This window comes from Montipora capricornis, chromosome 4 (assembly GCF_036669925.1).
Source record: "Montipora capricornis isolate CH-2021 chromosome 4, ASM3666992v2, whole genome shotgun sequence".
In the NCBI taxonomy this organism is placed as follows: Eukaryota; Metazoa; Cnidaria; class Anthozoa; order Scleractinia; family Acroporidae; genus Montipora; species Montipora capricornis.
Genome location: NC_090886.1, coordinates 53,161,987 through 53,178,128, shown reverse-complemented (window position 1 = coordinate 53,178,128; position 16,142 = coordinate 53,161,987). Strand labels below are relative to the sequence as shown.

The 16,142-nt window shown below is 39.0% G+C and overlaps 3 protein-coding genes across 3 annotated transcripts; 2 read left to right on the top strand and 1 right to left on the bottom strand.

Annotated features, from left to right (window-relative positions):
* The first annotated feature begins 4 nt into the window (after nucleotides 1-4).
* LOC138047421 (2-methoxy-6-polyprenyl-1,4-benzoquinol methylase, mitochondrial-like) lies at nucleotides 5-6,147 on the top strand. Its single transcript, XM_068894264.1, has 7 exons — nucleotides 5-240; nucleotides 3,572-3,721; nucleotides 4,393-4,554; nucleotides 5,070-5,176; nucleotides 5,287-5,375; nucleotides 5,655-5,766; nucleotides 6,025-6,147. The coding sequence occupies exons 1-7, from the start codon at nucleotides 81-83 to the stop codon at nucleotides 6,124-6,126; spliced, it is 882 nt and encodes a 293-aa protein (XP_068750365.1). The 5' UTR covers nucleotides 5-80; the 3' UTR covers nucleotides 6,127-6,147.
* A 1,268-nt stretch (nucleotides 6,148-7,415) lies between these two features.
* LOC138046830 (uncharacterized) lies at nucleotides 7,416-10,606 on the bottom strand. Its single transcript, XM_068893410.1, has 3 exons — nucleotides 10,520-10,606; nucleotides 9,599-9,844; nucleotides 7,416-7,685 (listed from the first exon to the last, which is right to left on the bottom strand). The coding sequence occupies exons 1-3, from the start codon at nucleotides 10,604-10,606 to the stop codon at nucleotides 7,416-7,418; spliced, it is 603 nt and encodes a 200-aa protein (XP_068749511.1).
* On the top strand, nucleotides 10,538-14,123 carry LOC138047422 (serine/arginine-rich splicing factor 1-like). The gene is given in 3 exon segments (XM_068894265.1): nucleotides 10,538-10,850; nucleotides 12,190-12,586; nucleotides 12,685-14,123. Coding segments are annotated over 3 exon segments (837 nt in total). The 5' UTR covers nucleotides 10,538-10,659; the 3' UTR covers nucleotides 12,934-14,123.
* Nucleotides 14,124-16,142: the final 2,019 nt, after the last annotated feature.

Sequence of the window (16,142 nt, the reverse complement as noted above, 5' to 3'; positions counted from 1 at the left end):
ATTATGGGATAGGTCCTAAAGACTTAAAATCTGTGAACTCACGTGAAAATTCGTTACATGGATTATATGCCGAAAATATAATGCTGTCACATTTTTCAGGTTTTACTCGTTGCTTCAGATGTGGTGCTTCGAGATTATTGAACATAAGACATCAAATGTTTTCTGGCTCAAAAGTCGAGGAAGGGAAAAGTACCCATTTTGGATATGAGTCAGTATCAGAAAAGGAGAAAACACAAAGAGGTAAGATGATAAGATTAGGTGGCTCTTGACACTTTTATGGATTTCCAACATAGTGGGGTTGGGAACAAAATAATTAAAGTTTGAGTTAAACAATTATCATACTTGAAACCGAGATTAAGTTGAGAAGGGAATAGAGGTATAAGGGAATGTATTAATATTATTATTGGTTATAAACGATATTCTATTAGTATAGTTGCCATGGCAGCACAAACTGCAGTCTAGGTGGTAATTAGCTGTTCTGTATATTTACATGCAGAGTTTAGCCAATGCTTTCTACAAGATAAGAGCACCTTCAGCAAGTGTAAAAGAATTTTACAAACAATTTAGGTGGGAAAATACATGATTTTTGAGAACCCCATTTCATATTTTGTTCCTAAAAGATGTTTTTAAGATGAAGAGAAATTATCTTTGTAACCTGCCTGCATAACCTGCTTGCAGGCGGTAATTTGTATTTCAGTCACCACATTGGACAGGTGAAAGTCTGAAGATCTGGGAATTGAGTGTGAAAAGAAAACTCTGAAGTTGTTCTCATCCTCTCTTTCCCCCCTTTCACTCCCCCTTCCACCATTTTGGTCACCTGGCCTAGACCTATCCTATGCTCTTTCAATATGGCGTCTGATATGTGTTTTGCAGCATACAACAACATCAACCGCCTGCAAGCAGGCTATTAACTTTGAGGCTGCAGTGTCATGTGCTAAAAATTAAACAGATTACCAGGAGGAAGCAGATTAATATGACTACTAAAAAGATTCACAATGGTTGTTCTCAATAGCCTGGATCATCCATTGAACAATGAATTTTCAAACTACTTTTGATTATTCAACTGTTGTGAACAACTTAAGTACATATGGCTTATGTTGTCTACTGCAATTTTCATCATTTTGTGGAATCTCATCTTCAAGCACAAACAACTTAACTGCGTTTTGGCTTCCATCAGTCAAACTTCCAACGCCAGTTTACCCGACACCACGTATGCCGAAATCAATATTGATGGATGGCATTATTTAACCTACCAATCAGCATCTTTGGTTCCCACTGTGCATTCTAACAATCAGACACAATGCCAATGGAAAACGATGGAATCTGTACAGATCTTTACTAAAGAATCTCTAAAAAGGTATCATAATCATGGTACATGTATTCGAGCTGTGAACTAAACAAAGACTCCAATTCATTTTCCGGAGACAGAGTCGATCTTCCCTGTGATATTTGGAAATTTGATTGATGGAAGCCAAAACACAGTTTGGCACGGCTTAGTGCTTGAAGGTGAAATTCCACTGAATTATGAAAATTGCGGTAATTGCATGTGGTCAACTTTAAATTCTTCTTAACAACTCCAAATGATTCCTTGAGAGAAAAAGTAATAATAATAATAATAATAATAATAATAATAATAATAATAATAATAATAATAGTAATAATAATAATAATTTTGGGATTTTTGTTGCTTACATCCTCCTTGATACCAAAATCCATTACTTGAATGTTGTATCCCTGATGTCCAACGTCTAATTTAGAATTCAATATCTCCATTAGAAATTTGGGTTTTTGGTTGTTTTGGTCCAAATATCACATCAAAGAACCTTAGAATAATAATTATAGTAATAATGAACTTTAATTGTACAATGTACAATAAGTGCCACCTGTCTTAAGCCCTCACAGTACTAAAACCAGGAACACCGGTACACTCCGGAACACCCTGGAAGTAACCCAAAACCCTCAATTTGGCTAACCCTAGGTCTAGCTAGGCCTTAAGTTGGTTTTTAGGCCTAGGGTTAACTAGCCAAATTGAGGGCTAACCCTAACTTCCAGGGTGTTCCGGAGTGTTCCGGTGTGCTAACCGTAGGCCTAAAAACCAACTTAAGGCCTAGCTAGGCCTAGGGTTAACCAAATTGAGAATTTTGGGTTACTTCCAAGGTGTTCCGGTGTTCCTGGTTTTAGTACATGCCCTCACAGGGACACTAATTGGGGACACCATACAGAAATCAAAAATGAAATCAAATCAACTCAATATTATTGATATCAAATTGTAAGTTAGGTTTTGAGGAGAGGGGAAAATGGTGTACCCAGTGAAGAACTTCTCGGAGCAGAGTAGAGAACCTACAAACTCAGCTCACATGCAATACCAAGTCTGGGAATCAAACCCAGGCCAAGCTGGTGAGAGGTCAGAGGTCAGTCAGAGGTGAGAGCACTGACTTCTCACATCCACCTCATCCCTGCTTCCTCTGATTCCATTCCTGGGTGAGAATTATATAATTGTCAAATTCTCCACCATAACACCAGCACATAAGAAAGTTATCAAGCATTCCCATCTGAGGAGGGCATGGGAAGATTTTTTTTCTTGACACAAGCAGAACTTCCTGATGAAAACCTCTCTTCCAAAAAATGCATTATTTTGATGTCTTACTTCAACCATTAAATGAGAAATTATTGAATTTCTTGATGCCTTGTGCTTCAGCTTACCTTTGATCTTAACCTTAACTTCAGAGGGCATGTCACTTGATCAAGTGGCAATTCATGTGACCTTAAAACTTCATACTTAAAGTTCTTAACAATCTAACTACAGCATACAGGTGATCTTGAAAGTTGCAAAGTTTATCACTGTTTGATAAGCACTTAACTCTTCACTTAACTTAACTTCACTCCTAAAATAGCCACCTGTGCGCTCAAAAAGAATGTTAAATCCCTTTTACTCCTGAAATGGCAACTGGTTGATGTTGATCCGTTCACCTCCAGATGATTTTACTTGTCAACAGAGAAGACCCTAGCAGTGAAAGGGTGAAGCATTTGCAATATTTTAAAAAAAATAAGCTTGAAAAAAATCTGGGATGAGTGGGATTCGAAACCTTGACCATGCGATTGAGCTGCACTTGCCTATATGCAGTGCAATTGCATGGTTTCGGTTTCAAATTCCATTCAAGCCTGTATTTTTCAGGCTTACTAAAAAGGAAAGGAAAGGAACTTTATTTAAGTGTCTAATCTTCTAGCGCTGTAGAGCACTAATCTGGGACACTGTAAATTGAAATTAACAAGTGAACACAAATCAAATCAAATTTTGGTTTTTGAGGAAGGGGAAAACCGAAGTACCCGGAGAAAAACCTCTCGGTGCAGAATAGAGAACCACCAAACTCAACCCACATATTGATGCTGAGTCTGGGAATCGAATCCAGGCCACATTGGTGGGAGGCGAGTGCTCTCACCACTGCGCCATCCCTGCACCCTCAAGCATAACAAACTGTGATGATCTTTGCAACTTTTATTAATTTTCATGTTCATTTCACATTTGAAGGATAAAACATTATCACGACATTGATTGATTGTTATTTTGTAGTTTACAGGGTGTTTGAAAATGTTGCGAGTTCTTATGACAAAATGAATGATGTAATGAGCTTTGGAATACACAGATTATGGAAAGACAGATTGATCAGAGTGCTTAACCCACCTCCTGGCACAAAACTTTTAGACGTTGCTGGTGGAACAGGTATTTCACTTCTAGATCTACTGATCTTGGTGGTCTGTTGGTTAAGACAGTAAAAGTTGGGTCAATGGTAGGCTGCAGCCTTAGCTTCTTTGCACCCAATAGGGATGGTACAGTAGTGGACTGTACTGGCCTTCCATGGATTTGTTTCATTCTTGACCCAGTGTCAGTTGTCATATGGGTTCTTTGCTGGCAAATGAGATTTTTTACTGACGTATCCTCTAAACACCATCATTGCCAGTTTCCTATGATGTTGGGCTTGGAATGGATTGCTGCCAAGTGCTTACTTCTGAATTTGGCGTGGTGACATTGAATCCCTACAAAAATGTCATTTATTGTTATAATTATTTATGTTTGATTAATTTTATCCATACACAAAGTGATATTATATTTAAGGAGCAGTCGTGGCTCAGGTGGCTAGTGTGCGGCTTTCGGAGCGAGAGTGCCCTGGTTCAATCCTCGGTGACTTAAACATCTGTTTCGACTTTCCTCTGATCGGTGTAGCTATAGCTTTAAATACCCGTAAAATGGAGCTCTGACAGAGGGAGGGGGGTAAAGGGCGCACCGTGGGCTTCTATTGATACCAGCCTCGTAGCTGAAGGAACTACCGACGTTAAATATAGTAACTTTACCTTTACCTTTATTATTTTTCTCTTGATGTGTTTTTCTCGCAGGAGATATTGCTTTCAGGTTTCTTAACCACATTGAAAATAAGAAGTTATCACGAGGCAATTTAAAAACAAGTGCTGATGATTCCTACGTCACCGTGTGTGACATTAACAAGGCTATGCTTGATGTTGGGCAGCGGAGGGCAGAGAGATTTCACCACACTTCAGGTTTGGTGACTTGATAGTTTTTCATTGCAAGTGGCATATACAAATACATACTTAATAGACCTTATTTGAGTTGAGCCTGCAGGCACATTTTCTTTTGTTTAAAACTCCATGCAAAAGAGGCCTAAGGGTCAATTTGATACAAAATGACCCCTTAGGCTTGTTTATGCGGCAAAACCACTGATAACTCCAGTAAGAACTATTTACCACTCCCCATAGGGGCTTTTCAGGGCCAATGAAACACAAGCAATGAAACGATTGAACAGAACAACTGCTACAACAACTGTTAAAAAGAAGCCCAACTGGCTGGAGGCAAACCAGTTGGCTATTTACAAAAGTAGCTGAGAAGTTTAACTTGGAACTACAAGGATCAAATTGAACATGATCAGAACGAGTCTTGAACCCGGAATTTCTGGATCTCAAGGCAAGCACTCTAACCACTGGGCTACCCAAGCACTGTAACAGTACCAAGCACTGCTTGGTACTTTAGAAATAAATTATACCATTTCACATCACAGGTATTTCATGGATTCAAGGAAATGCTGAAGAACTGCCTTTGGCAAGTGCGTCATTTGATGCCTATACCATAGCATTTGGGATACGAAACGTCACAAGAATGCAAAAGGTCTTTCCTTTTCACAAGAATAAATTCTCATTATCTGTGATGCTTATTGCAATTTTTCTGGAGTGGACAAACACTATTGTAAAAAGATTTTGTTGTCTTTTAATCATTAGGCTTTGAGTGAAGCTTACAGAGTATTAGCTCCCGGTGGAAGGTTTCTTTGTCTTGAATTTAGTGAGGTGCAAAACAGCCTCTTGGCTAGGTAGGCAGAGGTTAAGGTATTTTCTTATAGATAGGCATAAGCAAATTGTTGTTAAATTGTTTTTGTGCTACCAAAAAACGTTGTGGCAAAATCTTATTTGATCGGAATAATGAACTAAAATTTTGGACCCCAATCTTGAGAAGTATCTTTGTTTACCCTTTTAACCCATTGAGTCCTGAACCCCTCACCCCCAATGACATAAGACAGAGTAAAATCTATCTATCAAACACTCCCAGGTGTCAATGGGTTAAGACATGTTTTTCTGTGTGTTTACTGCAGGCTTTATGAGAGTTATTCTTTTGAAATGATTCCTGTTATGGGACACGTAATTGCTGGAGACTGGAAGTCCTACCAATATTTAGTAGAAAGTATCCGCCAATTTCCAAATCAGGTTTGTTGGTCAACTTTTTATGAACTTATAATAGATTATTTTTCTTTTTTTATATTGACTGACCATAGAGGTGTTCAATGGCATTCCCAGGGCATTTCCCCACCCCATCCCAGGAAAGACCCTGGGTGTTTTCTGGTGGCATAGGCAAAGCAAAAGAAATTTATTTTGCCAAATACTAAATGAACCAATTTATCACAAATCTTGGAATGTTCAATAATCTTTTTTTATGTTTGCATACATTTCTTTTTCTTGATTCAGGAGGAGTTTACGAGAATGATAGAAGATGTTGGATTCAGCAACGTGACATATGAAAACTTGAGCTTTGGAATTGCAGCAATTCACTCTGGGTTTAAATTGTAAATAAATTTAAGTAGAGATTAACTGTGGCCTGTTGTCAGCAAAGAGATGTGGAAGTGTCAGATATAGGAAGGAACAATATTGCCCTGTGCAGCTACAAAAGTGGGACCAGATGAACACTGATCAACTCAGATCAACATAAAAAAAATGATAAGGCCCAGAGAAATCACCTTAAGCTAACCTTGGTGAAATCGGTGCGAACGTCAAATAGTTTTGGCTTACTCTATCCAAGTTGATCCGGTCCAACTTTTGTACCTTGCCAAAAAAATAACCTGGTTACAATATGATCCTTGCCAGCCTTTTGCTTCAAAGACGTGAGATATTTGTCTTGGGATCTATGAAGAAGACCTCACCACATAAAAAAAGCTCTCAAATGACTTCCCCAAATTCTTCATAAGGTCAGATCTGTCACCTGCTCATTTTTCATGGAGTTTTCATTTCTCGCATAGTTTGGTTTGAGATGAATACAACTCTGTTAGACATAGCAGCCAATGGGACTCAAGTATACTTTAGCCTGTTCCAGATAGTAGGGAAAGAGAAAAAAATGCGTGGGAAAAATGAGAGGGTGCTTGGGTCGAGGCAATGCCCCCACTCGCTTTTCACGCGCAGTTTTTGTTTTCCCGACTATCTGGGAGCCTGTTCACCCTAACAGAATAACAGGAAAGGACAAAGAAGCTCTTTATTGCTTCTTTAATTAATAAACAAAGTGAAAAATTATGTGAAAATTACTGAATAAAATATGGATTGTCTTGAATCAAATTCTTTGGCAAGTTCAAATCAATAACAGAGAGTGATATGACATATTACACCAGTCCACCCTTGCAAGTCTCCCCGCCCCCCCCCCCCCCCCCCCTCGTCCGTTCCTGAACCATTGAAAATACACCACAAACGTTTTGCACCAACTGATCAGGAAACGCTTAACATATCAAGCTATAAATTCGGAATATATCTCTTTTGCTTAATTCGGCAGAGTTCCACTGTAGATGTTAAAAGCCCTTAACTTCACAAATATCCTTTCACAGAACAATTCCTCGTTTTGCTTTCAGTAAATTATTTTACACTTGGTTCGGAAGTGTAACGCAATCCGATTTTAATTATTCTGTCAGCCACTTAAGAATATTTGAAGACTGCTTCTTAAAATGTCATACTTTACGACCTTAGCGTGCATTGGAAAGTCATCGGGAAGATCAGCTAGCAGAAGTGTTAAATTGAATTTTTTCGTGTAAAGCACCCTGAAAGCACGCAAGCCTTTCTCTGAAATACCGATTCTTGCCCGTCCTTGTTGATTTCTTTTATCCAGACTTGAATAAAAGAACAGCTACTTGTCCAAGGTAAAAGTAAATGAAATGCTTCGTTTCGTGTGTAACATAGGATCCAAAATTCCTCCCAACAATACAATGCCAAGTTGGGTTGTACTTCTTGTCAAATTCTTTCTTTATGTAGGCGGCGATGTCTTTTTCTATGTTAAACTTTTCCATTGCTTGCGTTGCACATTCAACAGCATCTTGCTGCATATCCTCTGTCATGTCGGCATTTTTTATCACAGCTTTTCTGTCGGTCATCTGTAAAATCGAAATAAGGAAAAAAGCCCATTCGCTAAATAAGCCTAATGAAAAACGAGGCACCTCCCCATACGACCACGCCTATGTGCAAGGGTTAGACACGATGGCGGAAAAAAGATTCGCATTTCTTACCCTGTCTAAAAACAGCTTTCCGCAACTTCTACAAATCTTCGCCACTGAAATTACCTTTTCAAACAACTACCTGAAAGTCAAACAAAATCAACATTGCTTCCATGGAGTTTTATGCCGACGCCGAAGTGGAAAACAAATTGCGGACATTTCGATTGGTGCATTACAGCGGCTTATTTCGGTGGACTATATCAAACCAAGATGCACTGCGGGGTTCTTTTCCGGCTGGTACAAGTCGGAACGCCGGAATAGCTGGAATACTTAAACACGGATCTCTCGAATACTTAAACTCGGAACTCCGGAATACTTTTGACAATTGCAACACATGATGTTCGCTGCAAAAACGAAAGTACAAAATATGAACCTTTTATTTCAAAAGTATTTGACAATAGTTTTGCTTTTATTGTTTACAAAATTAAATACGGTAAGTTAGGATGCAAAGTTGCATTCAAAAGAGAAAAAATAGTTCATTTCTTAGAAGTCCTTGAAAAGAAAATTAAATTTTTAGTATGTGAACTCAACAATACAGTCAAATTATAATTTAGCTGTAACCCATTTATAAGAATCTGCTAAATCTTGCTTGGCTAAACAGGTTGTTATATTTTTGAGTATTAAAACGGCAAATTTCTGCCAGCAGTTCTTACATGCTGGTTTTTACTGTATTTCAAGCAAGCGAAAGCATTAAAACAACATTTCTCATCCATGCTTCTCTTCACTAAGTTAAGGGACAAAACAGTTTTTTTTGGAGGGGGGAGGGGGGGGGACGGAAAATCTTGGGAAAAGATGTTTGCAAGGACAAAAAAGCTCAAATGCATTGTTTGCAATTATTATTGTACCAGAAATTATCCATACACCCCCCCCCCCCCCCCAACAGAGGGTCTTTTGGCTTCTAACTCCCCACCCTCTTGAAAATTCCAGTTTAGCTTCTTACTTTCCTTAAAACAGTTTGGCCCTTTCAGGTCTCCCTCTACCTGGGAATTTCCAATTACCCTCTGTTGGGAGGGAGGGTATGGATATTTTCTGGAACTACACAACCAGTACAGAAGTTTCATGTTTCTCTCCTTTGAATGTCTTGACAATGGGTTTCTCAAAGCCTCCTCAGCAAAAAAAAAAAATGGAAATACTCCCATTTTAATTAGGGGGCCAAGGGCACAAACTGCCACTTATCAGTCAACTAGAGGACATTTCAAAATAGCAGGAGATGCTTACACTCTAGGAGGCAGTCTGGCCAAGTGGTTAGGGCACTTGCCTTGAGATCCGGGGATCCCAAGTTCAAGACATGTTCCAACCACTCATTGGATTAGTTTGTTCCTTGGTAGTCCCTGGTTCAACTTCTCAGCTGCACATGTAAATAGCCAACCGGTTTGCCTCTTGCCAGTTAGGATTCTTAACAGTTGCTGTTGAATATTCTGTTCTGTTGTGATTGAGTTTCATTGTCCCTGAAGAGCCCCTAAGGGGAGTGGTAAATTATGTATGTACGTATGTACTGGGACTTGGATATCATAAACAGCAGAAAATAACTAAGTCAAGTATAATACATTACTTTATTAACAAGGGCTTCTGGTAAATATATTAAGCTTATATCATATAGTTCTTCATCGAAGGAAAAAACAAAAACTAACAGTCTATGAACTCTTGCGGTTTAGCTAATATATGTGTAAATTGCAAACTACTTCAACTTAAATAACTGTTATAAATAAAAAGAGCAAAAGATCACACTTTTGTAGGAAAACAGTCACTATTTTCAAGTCTTTCCTGGTTCAACCAGACTTGAAGAGAAGTACAGCAACTTGTCCCAGATAGAAATAAATGAAATGCTTGGTCTCGTGAGTAACGTAAGAGCCAAAATTTCTGCCAACAATGCAGTGCCAAGTTGGATTGTATTTCTTGTCAAATTCCTTCTTTACATAGGCAGCAATGTCTTTCTCAATATTGAATTTCTCCATTGCCTGTGTAGAAACTTCTACAGCATCTTGTTGCATGTCTTCCGACATGTCAGCATTTTTTATCACAGCTTTCCTGTCAGACATCTGAAATACAAAGTAAGAGTTTTTTGCAGCTAAGGAATGAGGAAATTGAAAAGCTAGCAACACTCCACACAACCAAACACTTTGATATTACACTGAACCCAAAGTTAGGGATAAAAAAGTTGGAATAGTTCGCTTTAAATTAATTTAAACACAAATTCAATAATATAATTGGTTGCTATGGCAACTAGACTGAAAGTACGCCAATAAACTTACACGAGGATAAGAACGTTCTTCAATTTTCAATGTCCTCGATTAGATTATTAAAGTAAAGGCAATTTTTCTTACTGTTTTGAACATTCGATCCGTAAGCTTACTGTGTAAACAACTTACAACTATCTTGTATCATACGATGGACCATCCTTTGTTCAATCTCTAAGGATTACTAATCATCCGAGAATGCAAACCTGTATATCACTAACCTTAAGATTTATCTCAGAAGAGGACCAAGCAAAGCAAGCCCAGATACCGGCAAAAAAAGCCCTTCTTCTTCCTCGTCGAGCGAGAAAATCCAAATAACCGTGGATTAGAAAAAAGAAGTTTGCTATTTCTTCTCATCTTTGATTGGTTGCATCGTACAAATGATTGAATGTGATTCGTCATCGTTCTGGTATCGTTTTCGGCGGCCTGTATCAGCCCACAACCCCTTGCTAGACAAAGCGTTTAAATCCAAATTACCGTTGGGAATCTGGGGTGAATCCCTGCTTTATTCTCTGGGGCGCCCTTAAATTGCCACTCGCATGTCGTGGTCTTTCTAGTCGCCATCTTTTCAGCATTTCCATAGTTCTTCGTCGGTTTCTTGCCTATATCACGTTTAAATGCAAGCTATGAATCGAAGCAACAACAATAACAGGCGTGTCTATGTTGGAAATTTGCCCTCCAACATAGACGAACGAGATTTGGAGGACATTTTCTACAAGTACGGCGACATTTCAGATGTAGACCTGAAGATTCCCCGTTACGGCACTGGTGGCACTCCGTTTGCCTTCGTCGAGTTTCATGACCCAAGGTGTGTTAGAGTGGAGCTTTGTGTTCCTTGTGAACTACGGTACTCTTTACCCATTGAGATGTTTTTTTTACGACGTGTAATCATCAGTGTTCGGCTTTCATATGTTGAAACGTGGTTTCGTTTTCAAAAACGCTTTGACCAAAGTTGATTTGCATTTGCAGTTGCGTCAAGATTTGACGAGCTAGCGATGCTAGCTAACTGCAAGTTTTGTCTTCCAGAAATTGTTAAACCGACTGTTTTGGCGATGTGTTGACTTCCTTCCACTATTTTATTTGAAATATTCATGTTTAGGCAATTTGCACGCAAAATTCCTGTCCAACAAAATTTGTTTTCGCAAGTCATGCAAAATTAATAAGTGATCGTTTGCGGAAAGCAGGTAGGGGTAGATAAATAGATAGTTTATTAACAACTGCATCGGAGCAATCTTTACTTATGCTATTGAGGTTTGGGATGGTGGTAACAAATATCGCCGTATTGATAAATTTATTAGAGCTTTTAAATTGGGATATACAAAAGAATTTTATTCTGTTTTGAATATTTTATCTGAAAACTTAGGATCGCCACCTTTGGGAGAAAATTAAGTCTCCCGAGCAATCCACTTCACATCACCTCCAACTAGGCATAGAGTTTTAAGAAATAGGGGTTACTCTTTCATTATACCAAGAATGAGGACTGAACGTTTTAAAAGTATTTTTATCAATAGAACTTGACTTCATTTTAGATAATTAGATATTTTTATTGAAATTTGTAAACTGAACACTTCTGTTGTTCAGTGATGTTTTTTCATGTGTATAATGAAGACTATTATTATTATTATTATTATTATTATTATTATTAGTTAAAGGCTGAATTACGCAATATCTCTTTGGCTTTTGGTTCGTTAGGGTGGTAAGCAGCTGCTTTATCAGGCATTTCTTTTGTTTTATGCGGAAAATATCGTAATTATGGGCAGGATGCAGATTTAAGGGAATTACGTGGATCCGCATTGGCAGATTCTGTCAGATGCCATGTGAATTCCTGTTTAAATATAAAAATTAATATGAATATGAGTGGGATAAAACTACAGCGTGGACTATTTCGACATCGCATATATAAAAGTATTTGTAGCAAGAAAGAGAACCCAGTCAAATTATCTTTTGGTGTCAAGGAGGAAAGGGAAATTTTCCAGATCCTGTTTATTTCCAGTTTCACATTTCTTTAGCTGTTAGCAATTTCTGGGGTCACTTAAAATCGAGGCACGGAAAGTACAGAAGCTCCTTAACCTCGTGTATCGGAGTAAAATCCTCTGTGTTAAGTTAATGAGCAGATTGCTTATTGTTTAATTTGTTTTCTCACACAGAGATGCTGAAGATGCTGTACGAGGCAGGGATGGATATGAATTTGATGGTCAGAGAATCCGGGTGGAGTTTCCTCATGGTGGACGCGGGGGTGGGAGATCTGGTGGAGGTGGTGGATTTGGAGGAGGTGGCGGAGGAGGTGGTGGTGGCGGTGGTGGTGGTGGAGGTGGAGGCTTTGGAAGAGGTCCACCCCCACGCCGTTCTGAATATCTTGTGTTGGTGTCTGTACTTCCACCTACTGGTAGTTTGTAAGTCCTGAAAGATCACATGCGTGATGCTGGTGATGTTCATTTCACTGATGTTTTCAAGGATGGCACTGGTATTGTGGAGTTCTCTCGTTATGATGACATGAAATATGCAATCAAGCACCTTGATGATTCCAAGTTCCGTTCACATGAGGTTTGTAAATATAAGAAGAACATTGATTTTAACATGAACAGCATGTTGCATTGGTATTTAATATCTGTTAACATTATGCTGTACTCTTGTCTGTGTAGGGTGAAGTTGCATTTATTCGTGTCAAACAAGACAATGCTGGTTATGGCAGAGGTGGTGGTGGAGGTGGTGGATCACGAAGTCGCAGTCGTTCCTATTCAAGAAGCAGATCCCCAAGAAAGAAGTCCCGTTCTCGCAGTCCAAGACGATCATACTCTCCAAGGAAATCCAAGTCTCCTTCCCGTTCCCCTAGGAGGAAGAGATCACCCTCTCCCAGGCGCTCCAAATCACGTTCACGTTCTCGTTCATAGACATTAATTTAGAGCTTTCCCCATTGATGCTAAGTTTCTTCATTTTTGCTTCTAAAGTCAAAGAAAGGTGACCATCTGCAACCTCTTAGCTAGCTTGTGTAGTAGTGATCATATGAATTATATTCAATTCCATGGTATCATTTTCAGGGCAGTGCAAGCAATTTTGTGATAATGGAAAGGAAAGCTAGGAAAGAAAACAGTAGATGTTTCTGCACATATCTTGCTAAGGAAATCAGAAACTGGATAAGGGAACAATGGATAAAAATGCCCTCTGGGGACAGTAGGATCAATTTGGACATAGGACATTTTCTTTGGATATGGTATGCATGGTTTTGTCAACTTCAACATAAATTTATGACGAATAATGCTACCTTTTTAACCTTCAGTTTTTAAAGATATTGATGTAAAAGTGTTAGTAAGAGTAGGTACCAAAGACGATGTTTATAGTCTATTTTAGTTTTGCACCTTGGGCTTAAGCTAGTTTCTGCGGTTAAGAATAAAAACTGTTTTGCATAACTGAATAGTTTTCTTTGTGGATGGTTATGTAGAAATTCTTTGTTATCTTTTGATTGACAAAATGACTTCTTTATAATCCTGTGACAGATCGGATCTAACGCTGTCAGGAGGAGACCAGATCCTCTCATGCCAGTCAAAGTGATCACGGAATAGGATAGGAACTGGGGTTCATCTCCAGTTCACTTTTGGGACAGGACATTGGAAACTGTCAGGAGTCTGGCAAAGGATTTGGATGTTAACTCATTTCAACATTTTTGGAGGAAAAACAGTGTTTAGGATGGAGGATTATCAATCACAATCTTTCATTTAAGGTTCTCACAAAGCAGGCTTCCACGGAGGGTAATCCTTATGTGGTATGACACGTGAAAAGTTCATTCTTTGATAAAATTTCCAATTGAACCAACCAATGTCCCAACCATAACAATGACTAGAATTTCATCCTTACGTAAGTTAGGAGTTTCTCTGTTTTTCTTGCCTCACCTTGAAAATGAAGGATGGAGTGTTGTATTTTGTTGTCCTAGTGGCCAACTCTTATTGCATTATTTTATTTTTACTAACCTCTTCATTGTAGGGCATTGTTGTCATGATTCAATGCAGATTATAGAGGGAGAACTCTCAATTCAGTGCATTGCAGCCCCAATTTATGAAGTGGAAAATAAAGTTCTTTGAATGAACATGTTTTGTGTCTTTTGGTTCTTTAACAAGTTACTATGCAAAAACGTTTTTCCCCACATCTTAGTTTTTGCTTTGTCCTTGTTTGGGAACCACTTCCCTGGTTCCCTTAAGGACGGTACCTACTATTGTTATTGCGCATACGTTCTGCGCATCTCAAGATACTCGGGTTTCCTATCGGTGATGCTTACTAATACAGGGATATTTTTGCGCAGCTTAAAACTATCGGGAGAAAGTAGATCTTAGTAAGTATTCATAGTATCCAAAAAGAAAATAGTGGGTAACTGTGCATTTTTGAGAGATAATTAAGCTTCAATTTAAGAAAGAATGCCATACACTGCTTTGTATTTTAAAGCTTTTTACAAATATTATTCATGAATTATCTTTGAAAAATGCGTGGTTACCCCCAATTTTCTTTTTGGATTTCAATAACACTTGCTAAGATCTACATTTCCTGCATAATCACACACCGGGGCAAAAATATCTTTAATTAGTAGGCACCGTCCTTAATGTGGTTGTGGAAATAATGAAGGATAAATCACAAGCAAGGGGGCAAAAGTTGAAAGGTAGACTGAGGTGATCCTCACACTTAACTGGTCAATTTAAGTAATTATAGTCTCTTCACAGGATTTGAACCCATGACCTCTGTAACCCCAGTGTAGGGTGTGTCAGTGAAGAGACAAAAACTTCTTCACAATGAGATCGTCCATTCGTAGTAATTTAATTAATAAGCCAGGAGGGGGAATGATGTACATTAACAATTTGGTTGTCTTATTGCATGGAACACTGAATAAAATATCATTTAAAAGTCGACATATCGTTTTATGATTTACATAGAGGGGGGCATTAAGTATAGAGGGGTATAGAGGGGGGCATTAAGTTGCCCATTGCATTTCCGCGCCAAAAATTGGCAAACAGTGAAATACCGAAATCGAAATTAATGTTCTACATTTTCTTCCCATGCTGCTCAGCACGCGCGGATTACTGACTTTGTCATTACAGCAAACGGTTGTTAAAACGAATCGCGCTTGTAAAACGTGAACCCGCACCAAGAAGGAAGGTTGTGGAGTTTGCAGTTTTCTTTACCACTGGAGCAACCGCTTTCTTTAGAGTACCGCGTTTCCGCAGACCCCAATGTCCCCCTCTTTATTGACGAAATTGGACTTGTGACCGGGCAGTCAACAACGGTCGTGTTGCCAGCGCGCGGTCAAATTCAAATGGACCAATCAGAGTTGAGGCTGAAACCATCTTGCGAGTTTCCGTTGTTGACTGCCCGGTCACAAGCCTCTGAGGAAAGCCGAAGAGGTGAATTTTCAGACAAAGTTTTCGTTCTTCACGAGTCTTTCGGCCGCCGAAACACGCGTATTTGGAGTGAAATTTATTGGGCTTTATGGAACTGTTGTTTTTATTGCGATTCGGGACTTTTCCTGTTGAGGAGAAAACGATTTGTGGAGTGAGGTCTGGCCAGCGATGGATGGAGTGGTCGGTCTTCCTATTATTTTATTAACGGCCTTCAGGATAACTTCACTAAACGGCGTCAGAATGGCTCTAAACTCGGCAAAAGAGACAAGTTCGTCACACATTTGAGGTAGGAAAACTTTATTTCAAATGAGAGATTTATTTACAATTTTTTTACGATCGGTGATTTTCCCATACAATTCTCCATATACACAAACTGTCGCATACACCACGTACTTTCAGCTTGGGGAGCCTGTGATAACGCGTTTTTAAACATTCTCAACGGCTGTCTGTAGGGACGCGAGCTTGCATGGGCTGCCTATGCTTATACGAGGATATGACGACTTATTCCATGGTCTTGGAAAGCTAAAGGAACGACAGGTCAAAATTCACATCGATAAAACGGTTCAACCTCACAGAAGAGTACCTTTCCACGAGAGAAGGCCGTTAGAAAAAGATGAAAAACGAGGTGTAATCGAGCGCTCGGACGGACCTACACCCTGGGTACCACCCATCGTTGTTGCATCCAAGCGTGAGCCCGCTAAAGTGAGAGAGTGTGTAGA

Excerpts from the sequence above, each read along its gene's own strand:
- LOC138047421 (XM_068894264.1), top strand. The coding sequence starts at position 81 with ATGCTGTCACATTTTTCAGGTTTTACTCGTTGCTTCAGATGTGGTGCT. Across the intron at positions 4,555-5,069 it reads GAGATTTCACCACACTTCAG|GTATTTCATGGATTCAAGGA; the intron begins GTTTGGTGACTT and ends TTCACATCACAG. Across the intron at positions 5,767-6,024 it reads TCCGCCAATTTCCAAATCAG|GAGGAGTTTACGAGAATGAT; the intron begins GTTTGTTGGTCA and ends TTCTTGATTCAG.
- LOC138046830 (XM_068893410.1), bottom strand. The coding sequence starts at position 10,606 with ATGGCGACTAGAAAGACCACGACATGCGAGTGGCAATTTAAGGGCGCC. Across the intron at positions 9,845-10,519 it reads TTCACCCCAGATTCCCAACG|ATGTCTGACAGGAAAGCTGT; the intron begins GTAATTTGGATT and ends TTTGTATTTCAG. Across the intron at positions 7,686-9,598 it reads TCTATCTGGGACAAGTTGCT|ATGACCGACAGAAAAGCTGT; the intron begins GTACTTCTCTTC and ends TCGATTTTACAG.